Below are 27,499 nucleotides of genomic sequence, written 5' to 3'. Positions count from 1 at the left end.
CATCCTCCTGTCTTTTTTTCCTAAGGTGTTGCTTGTATCTTCATGCATGTTCGCTTTCTCTCTACATCTTTGAGCTAGCCTCTAGAGATTTTAATGTTTGAACTGTGCTGATGGAGTGTATTTCATTTTGGGATGTCAGGAAACTCAGACAGAACTGGTGATGTTCATCCTCCTACGTTTGGCAGAGGATGTGGTGACTTTTCAAACGCTGCCTACCCAGCGGCGACGAGATATCCAGCAAACCCTCACCCAGAACATGGAGAAGATCTTCAGCTTCCTGCTAACTACCCTACAGCAGAACGTCAACAAGTACAGACGCATGGTAAGAGTCTCCTTTCTTTGCGTTCAGTCAGTACTGGAGGCATTTAGGAATTGGGATACAACTCACAGGTTGTTGGGGAAGCAAGTGCAGAAACTGTCTGAAATCCATTGCTGTGAGGTAGGGATCTGCTGTGGCCTGGGAAGCTGGTGCTGATTAGAGAGACTGAACATACAAGGTTGACAGGGTTGGTGTTGATAGTTTGGATTTGCTAGTGTAGATGGCTTGAGTACATGCGTGCCTCATCTGTACTTTTGGAATGCTCTGTACACCCCTAGTGTCAGCAGCTTAGCAAAACAAAGGTGTGATTGTGGCACAAACAAGTAGGTTTGGTGTAGTTTATGTAACGCACTGTGGTAAAGAGATGCTGTCCTGGGCTCACATCTGCTTTCTTATGCTGCAGTGGTGTCTTTGTGGTGATGCACCAAAATGAATGAGTTTTTTGGTATCTCAGCATTGCATCTGGGCCTCTCTGGTCCTTTTCTCCAAGAGCTCAGGTCAGGAAGCCCTTTTTTGTCAAGTTGTGGTGAGGAATGCTCTTCCTTTTCGTATAAAGAGACTTCTTTCCTGAATTCTTACATAGAGTCAGAGATGTGCAGGTTGGTCAAGATGGATAGTGAAGGCAAGTCTCTACCCCAGTCTGTTCCTGGGAAAAGTGGATTTGAGAGTGAAGCCCAATTGAGAAAATCTAGAAAGAAGTTGCTTAGGTGCATCTCTTGTTCTTTTTTTCTGTGAACTAGAATCCAGAGTTACACTAAATGTGAAACTGGCAGGCAGTGAAAAACCCTCTCCTACCTGACTTCTGTTCATTTTCCTGATGCACTGACAGGCTGAACAAACCCACCTGTAGAGCAGACAGTTCTCTGTGCAGTTCATGGTGGTGGGTGGGAGACCCTGGTGCATTTTGTAGTCTGGTTGAAATGCATTTCCAGGTAAGGTTTGAATTGCAATGCTCTGAAGTGTGGCTGCTTCTGCTAACGGTGGAATCTTTCTGATTGGCAAGGTTGGAGCACCCCAGGAACAAGAAGCCCTCACCAGTTCACAGGTTAGCAGATCTTTGAGATGTTTGTGCACAGGGTAAATTCTGAGGGTTGGGTGTTTAGTTACCTGTCTGCACACTGAGACTGGGGGAGATGATGGACAGTTCCCCAAGACCGTGATCTGCAGTGCTTATAAGTGTGCAGTTCTGGTATGGTGGCTCAGTTGTTAAATGCCTGGGACACAGCCAGATTAACATAAAATCACTGCACTGAATGCATTGATGGACAGAGTTTCCAAACCAAAGCCTTGCAGCAGAAAGAAACACTTGTGATATCTTCGCATCTGAGAAACAAAGCAAACCTGAGTGTCTGAGGGACTTATTTGCCTTAGTCAAAAAGATGGTGCAAGCAGTGCATTGCTGCTGTTAAGTATTTGGAACTGGGAGTCAGGCTGTAAGCTTTTGCCTCAGCTCTCACTCCAGCTGCTGTTCTGACCATGGACAAATCACTTACTGTTTTCACGCATCAATCTCAGTCCATAAAAGCCACCACCATCTTTCAGAGTCTGGCTTTTGGATATAAGATGCTCCAAAAGGTCAAAAGTTTCTTCCCTGGAAGCTTCCAGGAAGCACTGAAATGCCTTTCCTTCTCGTCCCCTGTGTCTCCCTGATGCCTGCTGACTGGAGTGTCATCTTTTGGATGAAAAGGAAATTGTGGCTTAACTTGCAATTGAAAGTCCTGTTGTCTTACCTACCAGGGGGCTGTGGAGGTGGTTATGATGGCTGCAGCAATGTCCTGAGCGGGAGACTGTGTTGCAGCCTCTGTCACTAGGGTGCTGTTCTGTGAAGCTGCTTCAGGCTGCATTCTCGAGAATAAACCTGTCCAACAGTGGCTGGGTGTCAGCTTGTGCTGTCATTGCTCACTTACCATCTCTTGTTTTCTTTTTCAGAAAACCGATCTGGCTCAGGAGCCAAAGGTGAGTGGAGCTATAAGGGATTTAGTGCATTAGTCATTCTTAAGACCACGATTGCTTAGAACCGGGCTTCTCCCAGGCTTTGGAATCTATTACCTGGAATTCTCATTTACGGATGGGTTTGTTCACCCATAATACAAATTCTTGGAGAAGAGAGAAAATGAGGCACAAGTGGAGAAATGCCCAGGCCCTAACTGATGACAAGTGTGGGAGCTTGGACCCTTCTGCTGCCACCTCACTCTCAGGACGGTTCCTGATACTGTTCCTCCAGGGCGTGGACGGCTTTAGAGGGGAATTGGCATTTCTGTCTGACTTCTTGCCACCTCTCTGTTGACAGGCCCAAGCAAACTGCCGCGTGGGGATAGCGGCACTCAACACCTTGGCTGGCTACATTGACTGGGTGGCCCTGAGCCACATCACAGCAGACAACTGCAAGCTCTTGGAGATGTTGTGTCTGCTCCTAAATGAACCTGAGCTCCAAATAGGAGCAGCAGAGTGTCTCCTGATTGCTGTCAGCCGGAAAGTGAGTTCTTCCTCCTCGGTTCCTCTGGCTCCCCTTTGTTTTCCTCCTATTTTCCTATATAATTCTTCAGACTGAGAAATGATATCTTAACCCTTTTATTTAAGAAACAAAATTCAAATTTGGCTTCTTACATTAATGATATTTAGCATGAATGTCATGCCAACACAATACATAACAGCAGCTGTTGGAACCCTCACCAACTTCTATGCTCGCCTCTCCTTGCAGTTTTGAAGTTGGAGATCCCCATTAACTTCCTTTTCACCCCACTTTCTACAACTGTGAAGTGGGAAATATTGTCACTGGCTGTGTCATCTGGCAGCTCATAGTAATGACAGCAGGATCTAAACAAGTGATTTGACCCATACATTTGCAAGCAGCTTAGTGTCAAGGCTGAGTATTTATCAGCTGCCTTTACATAACTAGCCAGTCTGCAGTGAAGAAGAGTTAGTGTCTTGGGATCAGTTTTTCAGTTTGAAGTTCCTGTGATGGGATTGCTTGGGGACATTTCTTGATCAGGAATACCTTAGATTTTTTTTTTGTCAAGCTTTTACTGAAATAATTTGTGGAATGTAAGCCCTTCCCCAGGTGGAAGGACAGCTGGGGATCTCCTAATTTCACTTGCAGATGGGAATGAATACTTACATTCTAACTGAGGCATTTGGCGTATTTCACACATAGGGTAAGCTGGAGGATCGGAAGCCTCTGATGGTCTTGTTTGGAGATGTTGCCATGCACTACATTCTCTCTGCTGCCCAGTGAGTACCATCCTGCTGCTGTAATTTCACACAAAACTGCATACAAATGGCTTTGTAGATGTGATTTGCAAAAGATATTGCTGCTTAACTGCAGGAAGCTGGGATTGGGTTAGGAAACGGCAAGCCCACAATTTCTTTTGCAAAACTTGAAAAACTGCAAGTTTTTTTTCAAATCTCATAATTGAAGGACAAAGTGGTGTAAATATCACAGCTTCCCCTAGCTTTCTCTTTTAGCCTGAAACTGATCAGGAGGTACTCTTTAGAGAGGCAATTTCAGAGGTTTTAGCTGCCTATTTAGATTTGATAAGAGCAAAGAAAAAGCCACTGCAATAAAATCAAATTGCTCCAGTCTTCTTTTTATCTCCAAGACAGATAGCAGTGTCCCTGTTACCTACAGCATGAGTAACTTTGATCCTGTTTCTCCCCCTCCCCTCATTCCCAGGACAGCAGATGAAGAAGGCCTGGTGGAGAAGCACTATGTTTTCTTGAAGAGACTTTGCCAAGTTTTGTGCGCATTGGGCAGCCAGCTGTGTGCCTTGCTAGTAAGTCTCTACCAGCAGCAGCAGCCCTGGCAAGGCTGTTTTTTAGAGCTGGGGGTGAGGCAACCCTGATCTAAGGTAGGACCAGGTTACTCTCTGCACATTTGGTAGCCTTAGGGTTCTCCCCACACATTTGGGAAAGGCAGAAATGGCTCTGCTTGCAAGTGGGATAACTGTATCCTGCCAAGTCATAGGAATGTAGAATGGAGGGACCCTGACTGATTCCAAGCCTCTGCTGTCATCTAGAATCATCTCTATAACCTCTCTAAAATGCTGAAGCTTTATTCAAAGTTGGTCAAGTTTCTTGCTGACTACTGCTACAGAAAAACAACTCCAGGAACTTACTCTCATGTTGGAAGCCATTTAAATTTCCCCTATTAAAAATAACTCAAAGAGTATACCTGTTTGTTCTTCTACCAAGATTCTCTCAAGCTGAAGAAACAAACAGGTTTTGTTCCTGCTGTTCATCGTTCTACACTTTATGTCAATGTTGAGATGAAGATGCACACCGATACTTTGCATGCCACTCTGACTTCTGAATTCCTGCTCCCTCTGTTCAGCACAGTGCTCCTACAGTAAGGAAGGCAGGCTTGTTGAGAGATGCTGCTCCAGGGGAGACTGAGGCAGTCAGCCTGTGCAACTGATAGAGCAAAGTAAATTCTCACAGGGAGGGGAAAAAAAAACAACAAAACCACCTTTGAGAATTTATCCCTAAAAAGAATGGACAGCGAAAAAGGGGTGTGTTATTACTTTCAATGACTGCACTTGCTGTTAGGCAGTGGGAGCTGTTAGTCCATAATGAAGTAATGAGATGGGGATTCGAGTTGCTCTCATCCTGATTTGCTCAGGAGAAGCAGCACTGAGCTGTACAGCTCCAAAACAGGGATCTTGAGGGCACTAGGTCGTATTATGGTTAGTGAGGAGCAGCAAGACCTTGAATTCATGGCTCCAGGTAAAATTTATTTTCCTGAAAAATTTCCCAGAAAGTTATTTGTGAGAGATGTCCATACGCTAAATGCAGGAAACATTTGGAGGAACGTGAGTGAAATCATCTGGGTGTATTTGCTTGTAAAATTCCGCAGTTCGCAGTTGAGAATTGCTCCGCTTCGGTACTGCTGGGTGGGCTTGACCCAATAGGAGGAAAGTTGTGGCTCGCAGCAGCAGTTAGGAATTTGGTTTTAATGGAACTCCAGTATCTGAGAAGTCACCCTTTTCTTTTGAATGAGGGTGGTCCTGTCTCCAGCACTCCCAGGCTGGTCAGCAGAACTTGCTACTCCTCAGGCTATACTGGTTTCAGAAAAAAATCACAGTTTGAATAACTGCGTTCTTGTGTCAGCTCCTTTACAGTCTGTAGCATTGGATGTAGTGCTGCTGCTTTACCCAGAGACATACCGCTTGTGAGCCCAGTGTGACGTACAGTTAGTATTTTGTCTGAAATTGTTTGCCTTCCTAATAGGGCTCAGATTCAGATGTGGAAATGCCAACCAACTTTGGAAAATACCTTGACTCATTTTTAGCCTTCACAACCCATCCCAGCCAGGTATGTAAAGGGCTGAGAGTCTCATGTATGTCTATGTAAGAATGTGTGAATGCGTAATTGAACTAACTGATTGAAGACTGCAGAACTTCAGCTGACAAATTGCTTTCTAGGCTCCCTATTTCAACTGAGGGCTTGGAAGGCAGAGTGGTTTCTTCTCCATTACCACCCAGTTAATAACAGTGCCTGACACAGAGGTGCTGAGTAGAAAGTGCAAAATTTGCAATTAGCCCTAGTATTTCCGTAGAGACTTTTGGCAGTCTGGAAGTTTGGGTTGTGCCTGCAAGGTGCCTTGGCCTCAACCAAATAGTCAGTGTAATTTGCTGTTGCCTTCTGATAGCAAAACTTAACGTTAGCAGTGGGAATTCCGGCGCTGAAATCCTTCTCTGTTCCCCTCTTTTTCCGTCTTCTCCCCCCGCCCAGTTTCTGCGCTCTTCCACCCAGATCACATGGGGAGCCCTCTTTCGACATGAAGTTCTGTCTCGTGACCCCTTGTTGCTGGCTATGATTCCCAAGTATCTTCGTGCATCTATGACCAACCTAGTGAAGGTATGTGGGAACTGTGTCCCAGCAGGTGTGAGAAGGTGCCTAGGTGAGCGTGGCCTGTGGATTGGGGGGGAGAAACGACATTTTTATTGTCTGCTAGAGACATGATCTCCGGGCTGCTGAGCAAACAGCCCTATGTCAACATTTTACTGTCTGCTCTTTGCCTTCAGTCTTCATCTCCTTGAAGCTGGTGTGAGCTGTGCTGAGTGACTTCTTTTCCTTCCTGACCTTGTCTGCTCTGTCTCCAGGTGGGCTTTCCCTCTAAAACAGACAGCCCCAGTTGTGAATACTCCCGCTTTGATTTTGACAGTGATGAGGACTTCAATGCCTTTTTCAACTGTAAGTTGCCATCACCCTGTGTGGAAGCTGTTGTCTGTGCCTTTCTTCTTGCTTTCAGTTGCTGGCTGAGCTTTGAGCCTACCATGTTCACTTGGCAGCTTCTGTTTGTGTCTTGACTCTTTCAGTCTGGATCTTGGGGTTAAATTAATGTAGGATTTTCCTGTGGCAGCTCAGGCATTTCATTTTACTTACTTTTTGCTATTATTTGCTTGCTGGCCAGGTAGGTGGCCTAGTAGCATTTGCTACCTGGTGTCAAAGAAAATGTGCCTCTTGATCACCTAGAAGAGGTGGAGTCCTGCTCAGGTTAGGAGAGGAAGGCAGCTTACAAAAGACTTTAAATGTCACTCCAGAAAGAAAATCTGTCCTGACTATACTAAGAAGCTTCTGGTTCAGTACCAATAGCTAGAGTTGAGCAGTTAAGATAGCCAAATTCAATCATGATCTTAAACCAGCAAACAGGGAACCCTGGGTATCAATAAATTTTTTTCTGTCTTTTTGTATTTTACTTCCCAAAACCGAGGTTGGTTCTCACTGGCTGGTACAGTTTGGTACTCACTTGGTGGGTGGGAGGATATACTTAATAAATTACTTAAAATCTTCAAAAATAAATGTAAAAAGTAAGAATTTGTGTTGCATTTTTAATTGCTTATTAGGTAACTTATTTTTTACTTACTGTAATAAATCTATTCGGGTGGAAGTCAAAAAGTAGCTAAATGCACAAAGGCAGAATTTGAAACAGTTTTACAAAGTTCAATGATACTGAAGTTATCACATATATAAGAAAATAAAACAGTTGAAACACAAGATAAAATGACTTGATAAAACAACTTTTTTAAAGAATGAAAGTTGCATCTGTAGATGGCAGACCAGATTCTTTTGTGTGGTCATGGTACTGGAGTATTTTGGAACAAATGAAAGTCTGTTCTGACTTTGCTTTTCGTATCTTTGCATTGAAAACAAGATTTCTTTGGGGTTTTTGAGCTCACTTTAGCTTGTCAGCCTAGAATCTGAACTGGGTTAAGTTGAATCATATAGAAAAAGTATGTTTAGCTGAAGGAAGTGGTAGTTATCTAATGCTGTTTCTCTATCTCAGTATCTCAGGGTGCTTTGTAGGCAGCAAACATATATTTTGAAGAATTTTTTAAATGAAAAATAGAGGCTTAATTGCAGTAAATCTGGGTTTAGCATAGATTTTCATAATTCATACTGCATTTTAATCACACTTTTATGTTAATCCCTCAGTTTTTAATCCATTTAAATCACTTCAAAAATTGCCCATCCTGTGGCCACCTGGCTTACTGACTGTATAGCTGGGCTGACTGACTGTATAGCTGAGCTTACTACACAGGTATTGCCAGAGCAACAGTCCATAATGTTCCCAGATGTGGAAAGCTGCAGGCGAGCTTTGGGGAAGGGAGCATTTGTAGCATCAGCCTGTTGCGTGGTGTCTGATTTTTCACTGCAGCCTTCCGAGCCCAGCAAGGAGAGGTGATGAGAATGGCTTGTCGTCTGGACCCTCGGACTGGCTTCCAAATGGCTGGTGAATGGCTGAAGTACCAACTCACAGCTCCTGTTGATACTGGACCCATGAACTGTAAGTTACCTGAAAAAAACAATAGGAATATGGGATTTGTTTTTTAATTCAAGCCAAGAAAAAACTTCTTTGCCTTTTTTTTTAAGGGGGGACCAAGACTCAACACTAGGTTTTCAGGCTTTTAAGGTCTTTGCAAGTTAAAAGCAAAATCAAACCCACCCCAAAACAGCCTTTTGCAGTCTACCTGTGGAATAGCAAATGTACAGCCCCTGGCTCCTCCTTTCCCTCCCATAAATCTCTCTGCAGAACAGATGCAGCTGTCCCTCTGATACAATTCTACAATTAGTTGCGCCTTGTTTTCTCCATAATATATTGATTATTTTTGTCCAGGGAAGTTCTGACTGTCTGGCAAATCACCTTGCTTTCCTTCTGTGAAGGAAGGCCACTTGGTGCTCTGCAAAGTCACACTAAGGGCAGTCTTGCTTGCAGTGCTGAGTCTGTCTGAGCATGTGGTCTTCCCTCCTTTTCCCTTCTGTGACTTGTTGATGTTGCTCCCTGTAGTATCTCAAAGGCCAGACTTATATCCTGGGAGCCTTCACTTGAATGAGGCAAATCAACACAGAGTACCTTAATTGCTCCCAGTGCACCCCTGCCAGGCATCTGCAGGCAGAGCTGTGTGACCAAAACACCTGTGAGTGCTAAGATACTGCAGCATGGGAGCTTATCAGCCTGGTGTTGTGCATGCAGGGGGGAGCGTGGTGAGAGCTCCAGTGTTCTCTTCCTTTCAGCTAAGACAGGCGAAGGTCTCTGCTCCATCTTCTCTCCATCCTTTGTGCAGTGGGATGCCATGACCTTCTTCTCTGAGAGTGTCATCAGCCAGATGTTTCGAACCCTGGATAAAGACGTATGTGTATCAGATGCTCTTGTCTGCTCTCCTGGCTTGTTCGGAGTTGGCATGTGTGGGTTTTTTCAGCTATGTTGTCTATGAAAAGTTTGTAGTAACCAGTTGCCTTCATGCAAGAACCCAGATTGTTTGGCGAGTGAGTCTCATGAGGAGTAGTGACCTTCTTTAGATGGGACCAAACTCATACTGGCTTACTGTGTCAGGCATGTCTTGTGTCTGGATGCTATGCCATGAGAAGTCACAGGAGAGTGTTCAGGTGGCCTGCTTTGTCATAGTGCCTTGCTAGCAGAGAAGAGGACTGCTTAAGTGGAAATTTCCTAAGTGTATTTTTTTTAATCGTGCCCTGATCAGATTTTTTTTAAAAAACTTTTAACTAAATGTGAGAAACATGCTCAGGGGTAGGAGATCAGAAGCAATTTCTCTCTGCTTTTTGTTCAACAGCAGGCAAATTGGAAGGAAAGCATTTTTTTTCTGTCTGATATAGACCGACTGGGGTTTTTTTAATTAGATTAGGCTCATGCACTTTAGTTCATCATTCTAATCATAGTAAAATAATTATATGGGTTGATATAGTTGGTTAAGCATGGAATCTGTTGGACAGAGTCAAGATGAGAATTGGGAGCCAAACTGAGAGAGGGGAGATTTGCCTTTCCCAGAGGTGCAAGCAATAGTATAGGGACTTGAGATTGGCATCTCAGGACTGTTCTGCCAACAGTGGCAATGCTGCTGTCCTTTTTCCCTCAGCAAGTGCACATAGCACACAGTTAAAGTGAGGTTTCCACTGCTTTTCTTTCTGCTTTGAGAATGGCTGTGTTCAGCTGAGAGGCCTTATACAATAGCAGCAGCTTTGTGGCCTAGCTGTAGGAGTTGTAGGATGTGTGCTACAGGCTGAAGTACTGAGTGTTGCCTCCTTTTTTTCTTTCCTTCTTTCCCTTTCCTGCCTCTGCAGGAAATCCCAGTGAATGATGGCATAGATCTGCTGCAGCTTGTCCTTAATTTTGAAACAAGGGATCCTCTCATCCTGTCCTGTGTGCTCACCAATGTCTCTGCTCTCTTCCCATTTGTCACTTACCGACCAGAATACCTACCACAAGTACTTTGCAAGGTAGGTACTTGCAGACATGCTGAAATCAAATAGGTTTTTTGTGGTGCAAGGCCCTTGTACTAAACTGCAGGAGTTAATCCTCTTGGCGTTACTGTCAGGGAAGGACTGTCCTTCATGTTAAAGATGAGAAGAACTGAGACTGAGGCTTGTTCAAGAAGAAACAATGTCAAATAACACAAATTTTGCAGTTCCTAGCCTTAAATCTTAATGTTAAGTGTGCACTCTGGCCAGTAAACACGATGTTTTATTTCAAGGCCTCACTGTGTTGACAATGTATCTTTCAACTTAAGTCAGTGAAAAACCACTGATATAATGTAATTGCACCAAAGTCTTATGATCTATACCTTGAGCTCAAAACACATGTAAGTGCTAGATACTAAAAATAACATGAGTTTTTGGATTTTTCCTTCCTTTTCTCACAGCTTTTTGCTTCAGTTACCTTTGAAGTTATAGAAGAAAGTAAGGTATGTCTGAATTACTATCTACTAATCAGCTATAGCAGTTGGATCAAATCGTACTCTATTTGAGAGCATGCTGAGTCTGAAGACTCCACTGTAGCAGGCTTCTTGAGTATAGTCCTGCTGCTGGGAAGTCTAGATACAACTGACCTCTTCTTGGTTGGCATAGACTAATAAGCTGCAGCTCACAAACTTAGAAGGCCACAGGCTTGGGCTAAGGCCATTGCACTTGGTCCCACCATTCAATGCTGGCTTTCCTGAGAGTGAAATCCCTTCGCTAGCCATGGGTACTCTTCAGTAGTTGATACACATGGCTGTGAAGGATGGCTGTAAAGCTGCCAGCTACCTAGGGAGTGCTTGGAATCTTGAAATAGTGAGTAAAACCCATGGCATCCTTGCTCCTGGGGCGCAGCTTGTTTGAACATGGGCTTCTTCAGTTGGCTACTGCTCCAGAGAAGATGTGGTTGTTGCATGATTGTTTGGGGTGGGGGTTGTGGAAATGCTTTTTTGATCTGTACTCAAGAGTGCAGAAAACTGTATGTAATGCATTTGTCTCTTGAAGATACCCTGCATTTGTCTGAACTTTTGTTTTGTTGCATTGAAGTTTGTTGTGTCTGTCCAGGCTCCTAGAACTCGAGCAGTGAAGAATGTGAGAAGGCATGCATGCTCCTCAATCATAAAGATGTGTCGGGATTATCCTCATCTTGTCCTGGTATGTAAGTGCGACTCTATCATGAAGAGTCTTGCCTCAGTTTCATCTGGGTTTTGTGGGATCTTCAGCTTGGTTGGCTACAGCCTCTGTTTTTCTTCCAAGAAACATTCCTGCTGCACAAATGGCCAAGTGTTTCATTCCCTGCACTTCCCTCCTTCCCCTTCCCAAAAAAATTTCGGTTTGAAATTTGTTGAATTGTAAAGTGATGAGGTAAATGAAAAAGTGGTAAGTTAAATGCAAAGAAGAGGAGGATACAAGCAGCACTAGATTCATTTTATGGGAACATTTGCTGAATTTCCATTTTGTCACTTGTGGTGGTCTCAGTTGATTCCTTAGCTGAAGACACTAGCCATGACTAATCTCCAGACTTTCTTCTGTTACTTAACAGAATGAAGGAGCAAGAGGAAAGTACTTGTTTTCTGGATTAGCTTGAGGAGACTAGAAAAAACAGACACTATTAAAATCGATGCGCAGGTGTTTTGTTTGGTTTTGCTGAACCTAAACAGCCTGCATGCAGCATTTTTAGCTCTGAACTCCTTCCTTTAGTGGTGTTTGTGTGGGGTGGCTCTAGGATTATGGGAGCACTGTAGGACATTGCTAGTTTAGACATTTTTTGAGGAGCTAATTAAGGGGTTCCAGTCTGCATCTTGCAATAGCTGCTGAGAAACTAGCAGGTTTGTCTTTGTCCCACTCTACTGGTCCTTGAACTACAGCGCTCTCTTTCCCGTGGCCTGCCAAACATCCTCACTGGAAGAGCCAAGGGCCCCAGAGCTGCCCCAAAATATGTTCACATGATTTTGCTGAAGGAGATCTTTGCTGACGCTTATGCAAAGATACAGGAAGACACGGTTGCAACTATAGTGGGTAGGGAAGAAACTCAACCATTCCTGTGGAGATAGTGATAACTGTATGAATGGTTATTAACCTAGTTGTGAGCAAAAGGATGGAAGTCTGTCACTTGAGATCCAAGGGAGCAAGGTACTTTCTGTGAGCAAATAAAAGCACCAGAACTATTTTAAGGTGTGACACTGCTGTAAGGGACATGACTGCTTAGAAGAGAGAGATTTCCTCTGCTTATTTCTGTCATCCTGGAGATTAAGGTAAACTCCTTAAACTTAAGGATGATCATAGAGAGGTAGGCCGGAAAAGGGTTCTTTTAGACTAAACATTTAGAGAAACTTCAGACTGAGAAGGAGATGGCTATGTAGAGAAAAAGTAACTTAGACGTGCTCCTCCAGCTGTACTGAGTAGTATAGAACACCCCACCTCTGCCTCCCCCAGTGGCCCTGCTCCACACCAAATGCATGACGTTCTTCCACTTGGATATGTTTTCTAGCCAAACTTTGAGATGTTATACAACCATGTGAAGCAGCTGCTCTCGAATGAGCTACTTCTGACGCAGATGGAGAAGTGTGCCCTTATGGAGGCCCTCGTCCTCATCAGCAACCAGTTCAAGGACTATGAGCGGCAGAAAGCTTTCTTAGAGGAGCTCATGGCTCCTGTTGCTGGCTTATGGCTCTCCACAGAGATGCAGAGGTATGGATCACTTTTCTGAGCTTTGACCTGGAGGTGTTGCAGAGGTAATGTTGTGTCCCAGTAAGGGAATGTACAAAACAAAAGAGGGTGGTGGCATGCCTCTTGACCTCCTCTGCTCTGGGCAGTTGTTGTGGTAATAGCTCTCTTGCAGTTCAGAAACACCCAACTAAGTTTAAATAAATGCTGTTTGTTGAAAATGGCTAGGTTAGAGTTGTTTAAGGTGATAGAAAAATACTTCCTAGCATGCTCAAAACAGTTGCAGATAATGGGAAATAAAAGATGTCTTTGCTTGGCTCTAGGAGAAGCTGGGAAGCTGAGCTATCGTTACTAAAGCTGAGGTGTCCTGCAGCCCTGGGCAGCTGGGTATGCACAAGAGTTTTCCCAGCAGGGCTATCTTCATAAGAGATTCAAAAGCTTTGGGTCCTTGTGGCCCAAGAGAGCTGGAGATGTTTGGAGAGTGCACACATCTCTGGTGCTTTTTATCATGTTCATGTATGGTGTGGAGCACTAGTTAGTTTCTCTACCCTGCTCTGTATTATGTTTATTACCAGTGCAAAGCTCTGCTCAAATTCCCTGTTACAAACAATAATCCCAGTGCTGTCTCTTGCTGCTGCCAGAGTCCTCTCAGATCCTGAAGCCTTCATCTCCTATGTGGGTGCAGACAACAAAATTGCTGATCCAGTCTTGGAAGATCCTAGTGGCTTAAACCGCTCCAGAGTGAGTATCATTACCAGGAGAGGTGTAATCCTTGTAAGAGGGGACTCGCTTCCTTGCATCCCCCATTTCTGTTGTGGTTACACACAAGATCTCACCTGATCACCTACTTTTTAGGGTGCAGATCAGATTTTTCAGGTTTTTCAGATTGCAGAGTAACAGGCTGGCTTTTGCCTTTCTAAGCTGCAGTAGTATGTATGTAAGCCATGCAAAACCAGGTTATTCAGCAGAGTGAAGCATGCTATTCCCTACTCTTTGTGTGGCAGAGTTTTGTTTTGGAGAAGCCATTGATTTAAATGACTTCTGGAAATATGGTGTGGTGAATTGTGCTTTCTGAGCCAGGCAGTATGGAAAGTGTCATGCTGAGACTGCAGCATGGACTATAAAAATTAATCTGAGGAGATTTGTGTTGTTTGAGTTTAGTGACACATGTCACAAGTGAAGACATCTTCACTTCTTGGACAGACTGCAAACGGAGTTGCTATCTTTAGGTCTGGAGAAGACAGTGAAATGCAATCCTGTCACAAAGGACAGAGAGTGTGCTTGTGATTTGGTGCTAATGCAGTTTGACCACTGTGTCATCACAGATCCCTAAATCTGTCCCAGCACATGAAGGAGATGAGGGACTGATGGTGTAGACCCTTCCATTTAGAGAGCAACCTGCCTGGTTTCTTGCGTACTCATGAGACTGTATGCATTGATGCTTGTCTAACAGTGAGTTCCTAGGCCGTCCTGCCATGGCCAAGGGTCATTGAAGATGATGGAATATGTAGCATGATTGTTTGCTGAAGTTTCTTGGAAGCAAACCCACCAGAGTTTGTTTCTATCACCAGGTTAGGCTCACTGTAGAGTGATCCCTTTGAGATGGGATGATGATGTGTTTTTCTGAAAACCTATTTATTCAGGTTGTGCTGTGGCTAAGAAACTCTCCACATCTCTTGCTGCAGATAAGCTTTTGCGTATACACCATTCTGGGAGTTGTGAAACGAGCTCGTTGGCCTGCTGCTACTGAAGAGGCGAAAGCTGGAGGATTCCTGGTGGGATACATGCCCAGTGGAAGTCCAATCTACCGTAATCCCTGCACTGAGCAGGTCCTGAAGCTTCTTGACAACTTACTTGCTCTTATAAGGTGGGTCAAGTTGACTTGAAATCATTTATGTTGACTTAAGAAATCTCTGAAAGCCAAACTGTAATAAATACATGGTATGCTCTGAGCATGTTCTCCCAGTGAAGCCAGCGGGAACACAGGCTGGTGCAGGTGCCCAAGTACTGTTCCTGACTGTACTCAGTGGGGAATGGCACTGGGGAAACTGGAGCCTTCTGAATGTTCATTGGCCTGGCCTACAAGAGTCCATCAAAGCCAATGGGAGCTTGGGCTGGGGTTGCCTCCCCGACCTCCACTGCTATAAATCTGCCACCCAGTTAATTGTTTCTCAACTAACATCTCTGCTCTGCCCTCAGCCCCTACAAGGCCATCTCTCCAGTCACCACCAGGGCAGTCCCAGCTCTCATCGCATCCTGTGTGTGTTGTTCTCTCTTCAGTGTTAAATTAAGCTGGTTTTGCTGAACATGAACACCAGCTTCCTGAAGCACTGTCTGCTGTTGAAATCAGTGGATGCATACTCTCAGGCTGTTGCTACCTCGCAGTGCCTCTGCACGTCACTGGTGTTGTGTACATCTGGGGCAGCCAGAGGAGGGAGCAAGAGAAGGCAGAAAAGGGGAATCCTGAATAACACAGTTCCTAGAATTATAAAGAAGGAATCTGTCTCAGGATAACTGGTGACACTGGGATTTTGCCAAGCTTATGGGGCAGTTTTATGAGCTAACTCTACATGTTGCATACTTGAAAACTTGAGGGTCTGTCCTTGGCAGGAGCCTGTTGGGGAAAGAGCATTTTCAGATCCACTTAGCATTTTGGCTCCCAGGCCTGTGAGGAAAGAAGCCCTATTACTCTGTCCAGTCAGGTATGTTTAGTAGGCACTGAGCTCAGGACTGTGCTGCCTCCAGTGAGGAGCAACATGCTGGACTGGTAGGACATGCATGTGCTGTCTTGGCCCACCCTAGCAGTGTTTCTCATCGCAAAGCTCTGAGTAGCACAGCAGGTGGTACTTTGGCCAGTGGGCATGGTTGAACCATCTTGTTATGGATGTGGAGCTGTGCTTGAAGTGGTTTTGCTTTTTATCCTGGAAGGCTGAGGATCTTCTCAATGAGCTTTTGGGAGAGGTTGGGTAGAGTAGAGTTGCCTGAGTAGGGGTAGCCTCATGCCATTTCTTCCAGAGCCTGGAACATGCCCCGTATTGCGAGAAACAAACTAAACCAGTGCCCAAGGTCTGAACAGGCTGCAACAGACAGACTTCTTGCTTGTGCAATCACTGTTCTTGCCAGAACTTGTGCATTATTAAAAACACTTTGGATCTCTGTTACAACAAGCTTAGGAGGCTATTATCAAACTCTTTTTCTGTCAAACTCCTACTGCACTACCTGTAAAGAAGCAGAAATTCTGTGCCTGCTTGTTTACCACCTCCAGGAAAACGCATGAGCTATGTTCTACTGCCAGTGCTTCCCCATCAACATAAAGGAAGAGGCTACCTTGCTGTTTCTTGAGAAAATGCATCTGTGGTGTTTGAGCATCTTCACTGCAGTCCAAAATATTTTCTGAGCATGCAGTAGTAACATACGTGGAGTGGCCTGTACTTCACTCAGAGACTTTTCTTGAGGCTGGATGCTTCAACAAGAATCAATAAATGATGTATGAAGAACAGCAGATCCTCCACTTCATACCTTTCCTGGCTGCTGCTGGATGTAGGGGCCTCTTGGTGTGACAGCTGCAAGTTCATAGTTGTCCAGTGCAAATGTCAATGATGCCTATGTCTTTCTGGAGAAGTTCGAGCTTGTGCTATGGAGCTATCGTCTGTTTTTTGCTGGCTTTGAGTGCCTTTTCCATGTACTGCTTCTTCAGGCCCTCTCTAGTGTGGATTACACAAGAGAATATGGAATCTGTAGCAGCCTGTCAGCAGGCAGGAAATACAGAGATATGAAGGCTGGCTGGCAGAAAAGCTGCCTCTGAGGATGCCTTCAGGAGCATAGTTGCGTTACTACTTGGGAATGGATGCTTCTCTTCACTCTGTGCCATTAGGCAGTTTTCTGTGGGGATAAGCAAGGTCCAGTGTTGCTCACGTGCTTATGCAGGAAACAGATGTGGAAGTCCTCACAGATTGTGTTGGTTACTGTGTGAGCAGATCTGCAAGTAACAGCAGCATGGATCTTACTGAGCAGCTGAATTGAACACCAAGTCAGGCATCAGTATGCAAAAAAAAAAGGGGGGGGCATTTTGCAGGCTGAGCAGTTGGGTCTTCTGCTCTCTGGATGTTGTGCGGCATTCTTCTGCTGTGTTTGCTGACAGAAGCAGTAGAAGTTGCTAAGCCATTGAGTCTTTGCCAGGGTGAGTAGTTTGAAGGTAGGCCGTGGATGAGACCAAAGAGCTGAGAAGAATGAGAGGGAGGCCAGGTAACAAGATAAAGTAAGGTCATTTTGAGTGGCATAGACAGCGTGCTGTTTTCCCTGCCAGCCTATCTTTTTGTGCCTACCCATATTTGTGTCTGTCTTGGTAGCTGCATTTACTGAATGATTTTGAGGTTGCTTTGTTAATCACTGCTTGCAGCTTTTTGAGTGACGATTCTCCTGTCCTCTGCAGTGCCTCATTTCATCTAGGTGCTTTCTAGCTTCTGTTTTAAATTGTTCCCTCATGAATTTAAACACAAATCACGATCTCCAGCCACCTTTAGATAAAGGCGCATTTCTGGAGTCAGTAGCTGCATGAACTGATTGGCGCAGCACCTTTATTGTGCTGGGATTTGCTCATGTTTTGTTACAAACGGACTGGCCAGGCTCAGCAAATGCACTGCATGGACAAAGGCTTTTTTGGAACTCTTCTTGATGACGTTACCAAGGCATTAATGCTGGTGAAAGAATTGTTGGATAGACATGGATGCTGTAGGTATTTTCAGCGTAGACGGCTACAGCAATAGATCAAGATTCTTCAAGCATGGGCTCTCCTAAAGGACTCGCCTTCTGGCCTTCAAGCCCATCTCTCTAGGCATCAGACACTCTTTCCAGCAGAGCTGTGACCATTGCTGAAAATACACTTCCCCAAGTCCTGACATATCCTTTGCTTGTCTTTTCTAAAGCGTAAATGTCTCTTGAATTTTGTTTTTCCATGTTCTCCTGTGTGTGGGATGCCCTGGAGTGCTGCTTACTGCTGAGAGTCTCAGCTGCAACATGCTTAGGGGCCCTCATATCGGATGCTTTTTTAACTGCCATGGGGAGCAGCTGATTAGCCATTTTCTCTCAGTTACCACTGGGACCTTGCTAACGTATTACTTAAGGGAGATCAGCCTGTGAGTGAAAATCTGCCCTGCCAACTGTCAAACTTGAGAAAATGCTTTAACGACTCTGAAACAACTACGGACCAAGACTGCAGCTTCAGGATATGACTGACTGACCCATCCTGCTGGGGTTAGAGCAGTGGGATTTCAAGGTTCACCCCTGCAATTCCACAGTCCTTAGGTTCGCCCTGCTGCACTTCTGCCCAGCATGAGGCAAAGCCAACATTGGCGTGGAGCAGGTGGGAGACCTGCAAGAGGAGATAATTTTAGTAGCTAGGTTTCAGGATAGCCTCAAGCAGAAATGCACAGTTTTTTGAGTCAGTGGAACAGCATTATCCAAACTTTTGTGGAGGCTGGGCTGCTCCCTAGCCTCTCTTGGGAAAGTAAAACCAGCTTGTGCCCCCTTTGAGGCCTGTTGCATGGAGTTAGGTCCAGCCCAGAATGAGAGTATGAGTCATTAGGAAGTCATTTGTGTAGCTCTTTCTTCTGAAACTTACATACTTGCCTTCCTCACGCGCAGTGAGCAGGGAAGTATTTAACGCTTGCAGAGAGAAATGAGATAGTTGCCATTTCGGAGCTAACTCAGGCTCTCTGCAAACTCAGGCAGACGTCACTGCATCGAGGTTGCCAGGATTATGAAGAGACCTTAAAAAAAAAAAAAAATTTAAATCATTAAGACATGAGTGAAAGCTGAGACTCTGGAGAACGTACTGAGGTCTGTCTGCGCTCCCTTCCCCCAGCCATTCCCGTGTACCCCCCTGCTTTGGGAAACGCTGCTCTAGGGGGAGATACTGAGTTGCCCTTGATCACCTCTAGCAGCAGGTACAATGGCATTGCAGTTTTGGAGGAGGCTGCAGGATTTGTGCTGTGTGCAGCTGGCGACACCCAGAGTGGAGGTCTGAGGTCTCAAAGGAGAGAGGTAGGTGAGAGAGACACCCCCTGCGGAGTCCAGCTCTGAGTGTCAGTACCCTGGCTAAGAGGGGACCCTTTTTGGCCTGGATGGCAAGAACCAGCCACCCGTGGCTGAATTGGTGTCCCTCACGGAGAGCTGACCGTGGCCGCCTCCTGATGACGCGGAATTGTTCCCAGCTGGATGTTTTGTCCAGGGGGCACATGTGTCTGCCATGAGTAACATCTGATCAGACTGATGTTCTCCCTAGAGTCCCTCCAATGCCACCTGTCATTCTGGGGACTGTGACCCATCCCTGGAGGGCAGTGTGTGTATTTTGGAGCTGAAACAGCCCCTCCCTCTGCAGGGGCCTTAGGTGCAGAAGGTGTTTTGAGATTACAGAATCCGTGTCTTGTCAGTTTTAAAAATACATCTCTGTATTCTCAACAGCTAATAAGCTGTTGCCAGCATCGACTGGAGAATTGCTGGGAGTTTTTACTGCCAGTGCGTGCAAGGGGTGGGGTGAACTGAAATAAGTGGAAGGGGCAGCCAGGAAATTCAGGACATGAGGTGGAGTCACTCCATGTCTCTGTCGGGCCAGCTTCCCCAATATTTTTGCAGGTGGGGAAGGGGGATCCCATGCACACGTGCTTGGTCTCACCTTCCTCATCATCTGCCTCAGAGGAGCTGTTCACAAGCTGAAGGAGAGGATCCCACTGTCAAGGGCAAAAGGAGTTGACCCACATGAGTATAAACGAAGTGCTCTTCTGTTTCAGGACTCACAACAATCTCTACATGCCAGAGGTGGTGGCGAGGCTGGGGGAGACATTTGCAAAGGCCTTAGATATGCTGGAGGTGGAGAAGAATGCCATCCTAGGTACGGGGCTTCTCTTCGGGAAGAATGTGCGGGCAGATTCTCAGAGGTATTTGAGGTAGTGGTCCATTGACAGCAGTGGAAGTGAAGAGGGCCTGGTGAGCCAGCTTCTTCATGGTACTGGTAGCTCAGCTACGATTTGAACCTGCTGACATGAAGAAGTTAAGTAAGTTATTGGTCTTGGACAAACTGGTTTCCTTTGCATGAATTGAAGAGTACCCTACCAAACTGCTTATTCTAGCTGGGTGGTCTCTGCAGCATGGCATTTCAGGTTAGGGAGACTGGCGGTGCTGCAATTGCCTGCCTTCGAGCAGAATTAGTGCTCAGCAGGATCCCTGAGTGCTGGTGCAGAGACCTGTCCTGGGGGGCAAGAGCCAAGTCCTGCAGTATAGCCCTGTCATTTGTTTCCAGACAGTGTATTACAAAGAGGCTTTGGAACCATCTTAAAAGAGGTTTGAGCTTGTGAACATAGAAGCCTTTCCAGCCAAGAAGTGGGTGGCCTTGTGGATAAAGTGTGGCCTATGACTCTGGAAGTTGGGGTTTAATTTCAGGTTCTGACAGGCAATTAAATATTTCAGGGAAGTTGCTTTGTCTTTCTTATCTCTGTTTCCTATCTGTAAAAATGAGGAGATGCTTCCTTTACCTGTTTTCTGTGACCTATAAACTCTCTGTCTGTGAACCACTGCACATAAAGCAGCAGGGCCTTGATCTCTGCTCTGAACTTCTTAATATCATAGTTCAGCAGTAGCTTGTGTCCTGACAGAGAGGAATACAAACCTGAAGGGATGGGCTATTAGAGGAGCTGCACAACTGTTAGCTTTGCTTCTGAGTGGGTTCTGATAGCTCCAGTAAGTTTTGCTTTGGAGAAATGAGGGGACTATAACAACCTTAGTGGGAACACCTGAGCTCGGGGTACAACTGACCTGAACTTGGCTGACCTCTGAGGGGAGGTTCTGCCCTAGGGTTGCTGCATGTCTTCCGATTTGGCTGCATGTTGATCTTGCCAAGCACTTCCCTCACTGCTGTCAGGCTGGCTGGAGCCTGTCCAGTGCGTTCTGAAGGTGCACTGTGCACTCTCGTTAATGTAGCTGAAGCTTATTCTTTCCCACAGGTCTCCCTCAGCCTCTGCTGGAGCTTTATGACTCTCCTGTTTACAAAACGGTCTTAGAAAGGATGCAGGGCTTCTTTTGTACCCTCTACGACAACTGGTAAGAGCACGAGCTATGCCCCCCACAATCCAACACTGCACAGCTGAAGCAGCAGGCTATTGCTGAGTGCTGACTTCTAGAGTTAGACTTGTCATGTGAGCTGTATCCTATAATATCCAAGTATGAGCTGCAGTGGTGAACAATACTCAGTGGTTGTAACCTACCACATACACATGGAACAGAGTCGCTGGACAAAGTACATCAAAATATGGATATGCTTTTAGTTCTTCTATTGTTAGGTAGTTGGATTGGAGAACTTACCTGATATCCTGACCTAGTTTGTCTCTTTGCCACTTTTAATCATGTGTTAGGATACATCAGCACTTGAAAGTGTATTTTAGTGCTTAAATGCTTAATTTGTTGTTCCTCTGCAGGTATCCCAGAAAAAAAGAGATACTGTGCTAAAACTTCTCTGTAGTACTTGTTTAAGAACATGACAACTGTCTAGTATCAAGATGATGGTACTTGGCAGCCTTTGCAGGGCAGAGGCGTGGTTCCTGTTACCTAGCAGACTTGCAACTAACTTGTTTTTTGTTGAAGTTTCCACATCCTGGGAAACGCAGGCCCCTCCATGCAACAGGACTTCTACACTGTTGAGGGTCTCGCCACCCAGCTCCTCAGCTCAGCTTTCATCAACCTCAACAACATTCCTGATTACAGACTGCGTCCCATGCTCCGTATCCTTCTGTCACTGTCTCAGGCCAGCTAGGGAGGCTTTGAGCACATAGTTGAAAACCTGGTGGCTTTGTAGCATAATTTTCAGCATGGCCAAGCCAAAGAAGGGCGATTGAGGAGGTAAACAAGCAGGGATACGCCTGGTGTGGGTGAGGTGTGAGGCTAGGAGGGCACAAGCAGAAACAGCAGTGCATAGGGTCAGAGAGACTAAATGTAAAGGATTTGTGTGGTCCTAGAGGCACCACTGAGAGGGGGGTAGTGCCTTCTGGGGAGCAAGGGTAGTTGGATAGTGTGGGAGCTTGGCAGTACGGTATCTGACTAGACTTTGTGCTTGTGTGGGAGGCCATCTGGGGTTCCCAGGCCACTTTCCAGGCCTGGACGTTTAGTGTCACAGGTAGGAAATGGGCTTTAAGCACCCTTAGCTGAACTGTCAGGAGAAGAGGTTGAACACCGCATGCTCTTGCTGTTTAGAGATGCCGCTTGTTAATTCAGAGCTGTGAGAAGATGGGCTTCAAGGAGTCAGTCGCTTGGCCTCCCAGTGGAATGGGCTGCTTTGGGTGGTATGCTGCAGTCTCCCTAGCAGCTGGCCATATGTGCTGGGTCTCTTCCTTAACTGGTCTGTGCAGGTGTGTTTGTGAAGCCCTTGGTACTCTCCTGTCCTTCAGAATACTACGAAACCCTTGTCTGCCCCATGCTGGGACCACTCTTTACCTATCTGCACGTGGTAAGAAAACAGCTTGTTTGATGCCTGTTTCTTGGCAGCCCAGACTCCTTGTAGCAGCTGGCAACAACGTGTGAGAATGTCCATCTCTCCAAAGCCAGCAGAGATGAGGGCAGAGCCTTGATGCTTAATCATTTTAATGCTTTTTAGGCAAGGCTTTTGAGATGTGTTGAACCCTGGCTGTTGCACAGCGCCCCTTGCTGTGTAATTCAGATCTCTGGATATTGGCTCCTCAACCTTGAGCCCTGAGAATTTTTATGTTTGGTTTGTTGGGTTTTTTTTTTGCCGGTGTCCCTTTGTTTTCCTGACAGCTCACTCAGATTCCTACAGCCAGCACAGCCACAGCATCTTGCTTTGGTAGCAGTTCTCGTCGCATTCGCAGTGGGGCTTGGCATGAGAGATGTGTTTAAAGTTCTTACTGTGCTTCTATCAGCAGCTGTCACTGCTTCCAAGTGAGAGTGGCACTTGGGCCTCTTTGCATTGGGTTCAGCATGGCTCCTTAGGAAGGTATTGAATCTTCCCTTTTGTCTTGAACAGAGGTTGTCTCAGAAATGGCAGGTGATCAACCAGCGAAGCATGCTCTGGTAAGCTGTCACGCCTTGATATGAGTACTGAAAGGGAGAAATGGGAAGTGGGGTGAAGCTTTGGCCCTTTGCCCAGGGAATAGCCCTGCCAACAGAAGGCTGGAAAACACTGTTTCTCCTGATCATGGCTCAGTCCCTGTGCTTGGGCAGAGGGGATACTCTGCCCTTGGCTCCCTTCACACTAAAACCTGTTCTCCTCAGTGAGGATGATGCTGCAGATGACAACCCCGAGTCTCAGGAGATGCTTGAGGAACAGCTGGTCAGGCTGTTGACCCGAGAAGTCATGGATCTTATCAGTAAGTGAAATCAAGCTAGGACCCCTGGGATATTTGGGAATTTGCCCTGGAGAGGATAACAGGAATTGCCAATGTGCAGTAAAACTTAACTGTAATGGCCAGTAGTATTTAACATAATCCTTAGAAGCTAGGTGTGAGACAAGTTAACCCTGCCAAAATCTTAGCTATAACCTAGTAAGAGAGCAATTAAAAACCTTCTGAAGAGTTTTCTTCCTTTTGTTTAGCGTTTCATGTTTTTGGCACTGTCCCTGTAGGAGTCCAGTCCTCCTTTGGAATCTGGGTTCTCCCTTTCTGTGCCCTGGAGCCCGATACAGAACATCGGTTTGTGGACAACCTGAAAGTAGAGCAGTTTTGTTTCTGGCAACAATTGCTGTGTCTCTAGCCAGGCAGAAGGAAGAAGTCCCTCCCCCCAGGCAATCTCCTTGTGTTCCCTTTCTCCAACATCGTGTTTTTGCCAGTGTGGCTTTGAGCAGAGATGCTGCATAGAGATTACAGGTCCTCAACCTGCTATGTCCTTTCTTTATCTGCCTTTTTTCCTTAGATGCCACTCTTTTTTGCTCTTCTCAGATTCTAGGTTTCAAATGGTTTTTCACATTCCTGGTTCTCAGTAGTTTGAAGCAGCCACCATGCAGCAAGTTCCACTGTGGGAGGATGCTGTGGGTGGGGTGTTTCAGCCTTCCAGGTAGTGCAGTAGTTGGCTTTTATACTGGGCTTTCAGATTATTCAGATACCATGTAAGAGCTGAGGGAGCTTGAAGCAGCTGTGAGCCCATCAGAATCTGTAGGATAATCTCTGCATGTTCTGAAGTAGCAGCTTCCCTTTTCTGCTCCTCTGACCTGCAACTGTTTTTGCAGCTGTTTGCTGTGTTTCTAAGAAAGGTGTTGAGCATAACACTACTGCTGCTGTAGACGGAGACGGTGAGTAAATGCCCACCTTTGCCTTTCCTCCCCTTGGTGTGTGCAAGCACTTTTCCTATTTCTTAAAGAGGGAGAGGCTGGCCTGTTGCTGGAAGTTCTGTGTGAGGAGTATCGGTGTGGTACGAAACTTTTACCTCTCTCCCGGCCAATGTGTCTGGGGGCCACAGCAAAACCTAGTCTAGCCTAGGAACAGTTGTGCTGTAGGGTTCACAGGTAGCATCTTCGAGCAGCTGATTCTTAAGGTACCAAGAAGAGGGGGGAGTGCATGGTCTTCCCGAGAGCTGGAGGTAGCTAGTTGGGTGCCCTTCCTGCCCGACAAAGGGTGGGTGCTTTTTGCTTGGAGAGAGATGTTCTGGCAAGCTGTGCTGTCCCCTGGCTCCCAGCTTAGTTCTTGCTGTGCTTCCCTCAGTCCTCGGGAGGCCGTGTTCACAGTGCTGCCTTTTCTCTGCTCTACAGATGACGAGGCGATGGCCACAGAGGTGACTCCCCCTGCCAGCGCAGAGCTCACCGAGCTCGGCAAGTGTCTGATGAAGCAGGAGGTAAGAGTGCATGCTCTGACTTCCACCATCCTTTCTCTGGGCTTCTTGTCACTCGTGTTTGGGATGCAGCCAGATGCTGCTACAGAGATGTAGGCTGCAGGAGCATTCTCCAGTGTGGCAATCTTCTCTTGGGAACATACTTGGGTTTTTTTAAGGGCCTTGTTAATGGTTGCAGAAGCCACAAAGCAAATGGGGGCTAGGATCCAGCATACAAGGCAGCTACAGAGTTTCAGCACTTCCATGGGTGAGGCCCCGGGAGTTCAGCCCCCAGGATGTTCCCTGCCTCTGCCTCCATCCTGGGTGCCAGCCTTCATGAGGAAGACCTTCACCCAGCAGCTGGTTTTTTTTCCTGTAAAATCTGCCAGAGCTGGCACAGGAGCTAAAGTGTTAATGCAACCCAATCTGCAGAGTACCTTCATCCTGACACCTCTGTTCTGTCCCATGGATGCTTCAGAAGCTCTTGTATAAGCTTTTGCACTGACTTGAGAGTGGCAGCTGATGGGAGTCCCTAAGTGATGAAGGGAGCAGGTTTGCTTGACATTGGTTCCTCATGGTTAGGGTGGTGCACACTGGGTGCCTTTGAGCATCTTCAGGTGCAGCAGCAGCACACAGGATTCTCAGAAGATAACCCCAAGTAGCTCCTGCAGAGTCCCTGGATTGTTTCTTGGCTCCCTTCAGGTATGAACCCTGGAGGTGGGAAATAGTTCCTCTGACTGGTTTACCTCTCTACTCCTTTTCAGGATGTTTGCACCGCACTGCTGATCACTGCTTACACATCCCTCTCCTGGAAGGACACCTTGTCCTGCCAAAGAACTACAACACAGCTGTGCTGGCCACTGCTGAAACAGGTACTTCTGGGAGAAAGAAGCGATTAGTTCTGGCAGGGTTGGGAGAGGAAGTTCTGAATGTAGCAAGAAGCGTGGCTGCTTCACCCCTGGGCACCTTCTCCTTTGGGAAAACTGAGCTTCTGCAGAAAGGCAGATAGGTATCAGTATCCTGGTTCCGTGCTGACAGTGCCTCCTCCCCAGGTGCTTCCAGGAAACCTCCTGCCTGATGCTGTGTCCTGGTTTTTCACAAGTGTGCTGAAGGGCTTACAGACACATGGGCAGCACGATGGCTGCATGGCAGCTCTTGTCCACCTGGCTTTCCAGATCTACGAGGCCTTGGTGAGAAATTCTGCTGTCTGTCCAGATGCCAGGTTGGCTGGAGAGTGGTGGAAAACTAATCCCATGTCCGCTTGGGATGGGGCAGAGGAGCTAACGGCCTTCTAAAGAGGGCAGGGCTGCTCTTCTGTCAGAGCTGTGTTAACCGTACTTCTCCATGCAGCGTCCTCGCTACACTGAACTGAAGGCAGTGATGGAGCAAATCCCAGACATCCAGAGGGACTCTTTGGAACAGTTTGATTCAAAGCTGCTCAACCCAACGCTGCAGAAAGTGGCAGACAAGCGCCGGAAGGATCATTTCAAGCGCCTCATCACAGGTTGCATTGGGGTAGGTGATATCCTGGAGGAAAATGAACCTGTTTGGTTTCATGCCAGTACCCTGCAAGAAGTGACAGGGCAGCCTGCCTGCCTCTCCCCAACCAACCCCCTTCCCAGCCAGGAAGCTGTCACAGCATATTCTGGGTGTTTGTTCTTTCTCTCTTCAACCTGGAGGTACAGTGGGGATGGCAGCACAGACTGAGCAGCCCCTCCAGCAGTGACTTCTCACTGAGAGGCAAGGAGTACCGTGCACAAAGACGCTGGGGAACAGCGTGTAAAATGTTTAACAGAGCTGCTAAGTGGGTGCTGGGCTTTTGTGAGGCATTGGAGCCTGGTGGCATTGTTAGATGCTGGGGAGCTGGTGCACTGGTGGTTACCTCAGTGCCCTAGCACTTGGGAAGGACCAGGCCTGAGACTACCCAAAATGCAAGCTTTGGGGTCTGGGCCTACGGGTTGCTCAGAATCTGGGGTCTGCCCCTGAGCTGAGTGGGGCTATGAAGGCAGTAATGACTGATGCCTGCCTGTCTGTCCTCTGCAGAAGCCCCTCGGGGAGCAGTTCCGCAAGGAGGTTCATATCCGGAACCTCCCATCTCTGTTCAAAAAGGTGAAGCCATCACTGGAGACGGATGTGCTAGAAAATGAGGATGGAGACGGTCTCACTGCACTCTTTGAGCCCTGAGCCCAGGATGCTGCAACCATCTTCTCCCTTACCTTTATATTTTGTTTCTCCTCATAGTAAGCACATTAGATTCTCTTTGTCACCGCCTCCACAAGTGTTCATTTGAATAAAGCCCCTTATGGGTCCTGTCCCACTCACCTCCCTACACTGGGATGGGGCCTGCAGTGGCGCTTAAACCAGTCTATTAAGCTTTCCTTGATTCCCTCCCCTCCATAGGATGAGCTTCTTCAGACCTCTGCTTCTCTGCAAGGTTGGAGCTGAGCTCATAGACTCCATTAGGTAAAGCCTCGTCATCCTGTAGCCTTGGGTCACTCTAGCTCCCCTTCTTCATTCCTTGGGGTTTAGGATTAATGCAAGGGGCAGTGCCGTGTGAAAAGGGGCTACCCTAATCTTCCTCTGGGTGCTAGCAGCCAGGCTTTGTAGGGAACACATCAGACACTCCTGTTGTGCCTGTTGGCACTTGTCCCTAGCAGACTGGTATTCTGGTGAATCCATTTCCCTCCAGGATGCCGAGCCTGGGGCTGAGGGCTGTGTGCCAGGAGGCCTAGCAGTGCTCTAGGATCTCCCTCAAGATCAGCCTTTCTAAGGTGCAGCTGCTCTCTAGGAGGAGGCAGACACTGTCATACATACATATACATGTATATGTATCTATATATGATCATACAGCTTGTTCTACCCAGAGCCAAATGGAAGGCTTTTACTTTGTGCCAGCCTTTCTTGGACATCTCTTGGGGGAACAGGACAGATTACTTTTTTAATTATTATTTTTTCTTTTTA

At 46.5% G+C, this 27,499-nt stretch overlaps 1 protein-coding gene across 2 annotated transcripts in view; it reads left to right on the top strand.

Moving 5' to 3' along the window:
- XPO5 (exportin 5) overlaps positions 1-26,722 on the top strand; it is a gene marked incomplete at both ends in the record, with an annotated part of 29,404 nt that extends 2,682 nt beyond the window's left edge. Inside the window, 28 exons of one of the 2 annotated variants that reach the window (XM_081998362.1) lie at positions 140-322; positions 2,249-2,275; positions 2,610-2,795; positions 3,474-3,550; positions 3,993-4,092; positions 5,546-5,629; positions 6,050-6,175; positions 6,421-6,511; positions 7,977-8,105; positions 8,834-8,949; positions 9,899-10,054; positions 10,477-10,518; positions 11,135-11,224; positions 12,561-12,760; positions 13,378-13,477; positions 14,422-14,603; positions 19,525-19,625; positions 20,734-20,830; positions 21,371-21,507; positions 22,132-22,229; positions 22,764-22,810; positions 23,012-23,106; positions 23,961-24,023; positions 24,480-24,562; positions 25,303-25,410; positions 25,591-25,728; positions 25,889-26,053; positions 26,582-26,722. In XM_081998362.1, coding sequence (XP_081854488.1) covers positions 140-322; positions 2,249-2,275; positions 2,610-2,795; positions 3,474-3,550; positions 3,993-4,092; positions 5,546-5,629; positions 6,050-6,175; positions 6,421-6,511; positions 7,977-8,105; positions 8,834-8,949; positions 9,899-10,054; positions 10,477-10,518; positions 11,135-11,224; positions 12,561-12,760; positions 13,378-13,477; positions 14,422-14,603; positions 19,525-19,625; positions 20,734-20,830; positions 21,371-21,507; positions 22,132-22,229; positions 22,764-22,810; positions 23,012-23,106; positions 23,961-24,023; positions 24,480-24,562; positions 25,303-25,410; positions 25,591-25,728; positions 25,889-26,053; positions 26,582-26,722 — 3,162 coding nt within the window. Of the gene's footprint in view, positions 1-139; positions 323-2,248; positions 2,276-2,609; positions 2,796-3,473; positions 3,551-3,992; positions 4,093-5,545; positions 5,630-6,049; positions 6,176-6,420; positions 6,512-7,976; positions 8,106-8,833; positions 8,950-9,898; positions 10,055-10,476; positions 10,519-11,116; positions 11,225-12,560; positions 12,761-13,377; positions 13,478-14,421; positions 14,604-19,524; positions 19,626-20,733; positions 20,831-21,370; positions 21,508-22,131; positions 22,230-22,763; positions 22,811-23,011; positions 23,107-23,960; positions 24,024-24,479; positions 24,563-25,302; positions 25,411-25,590; positions 25,729-25,888; positions 26,054-26,581 lie in introns of both variants that reach the window. The other variant, XM_081998361.1, reaches the window with a different exon arrangement.
- Between the last annotated feature and the right edge of the window lie 777 nt (positions 26,723-27,499).

This window comes from Phaethon aethereus, assembly GCF_964289735.1.
Source record: "Phaethon aethereus genome assembly, chromosome: 3".
NCBI classification, from domain to species: domain Eukaryota; kingdom Metazoa; phylum Chordata; class Aves; order Phaethontiformes; family Phaethontidae; genus Phaethon; species Phaethon aethereus.
The sequence above is the reverse complement of the archived record's forward strand: the minus strand, read 5'-3'. Positions and strand labels throughout refer to the sequence as shown.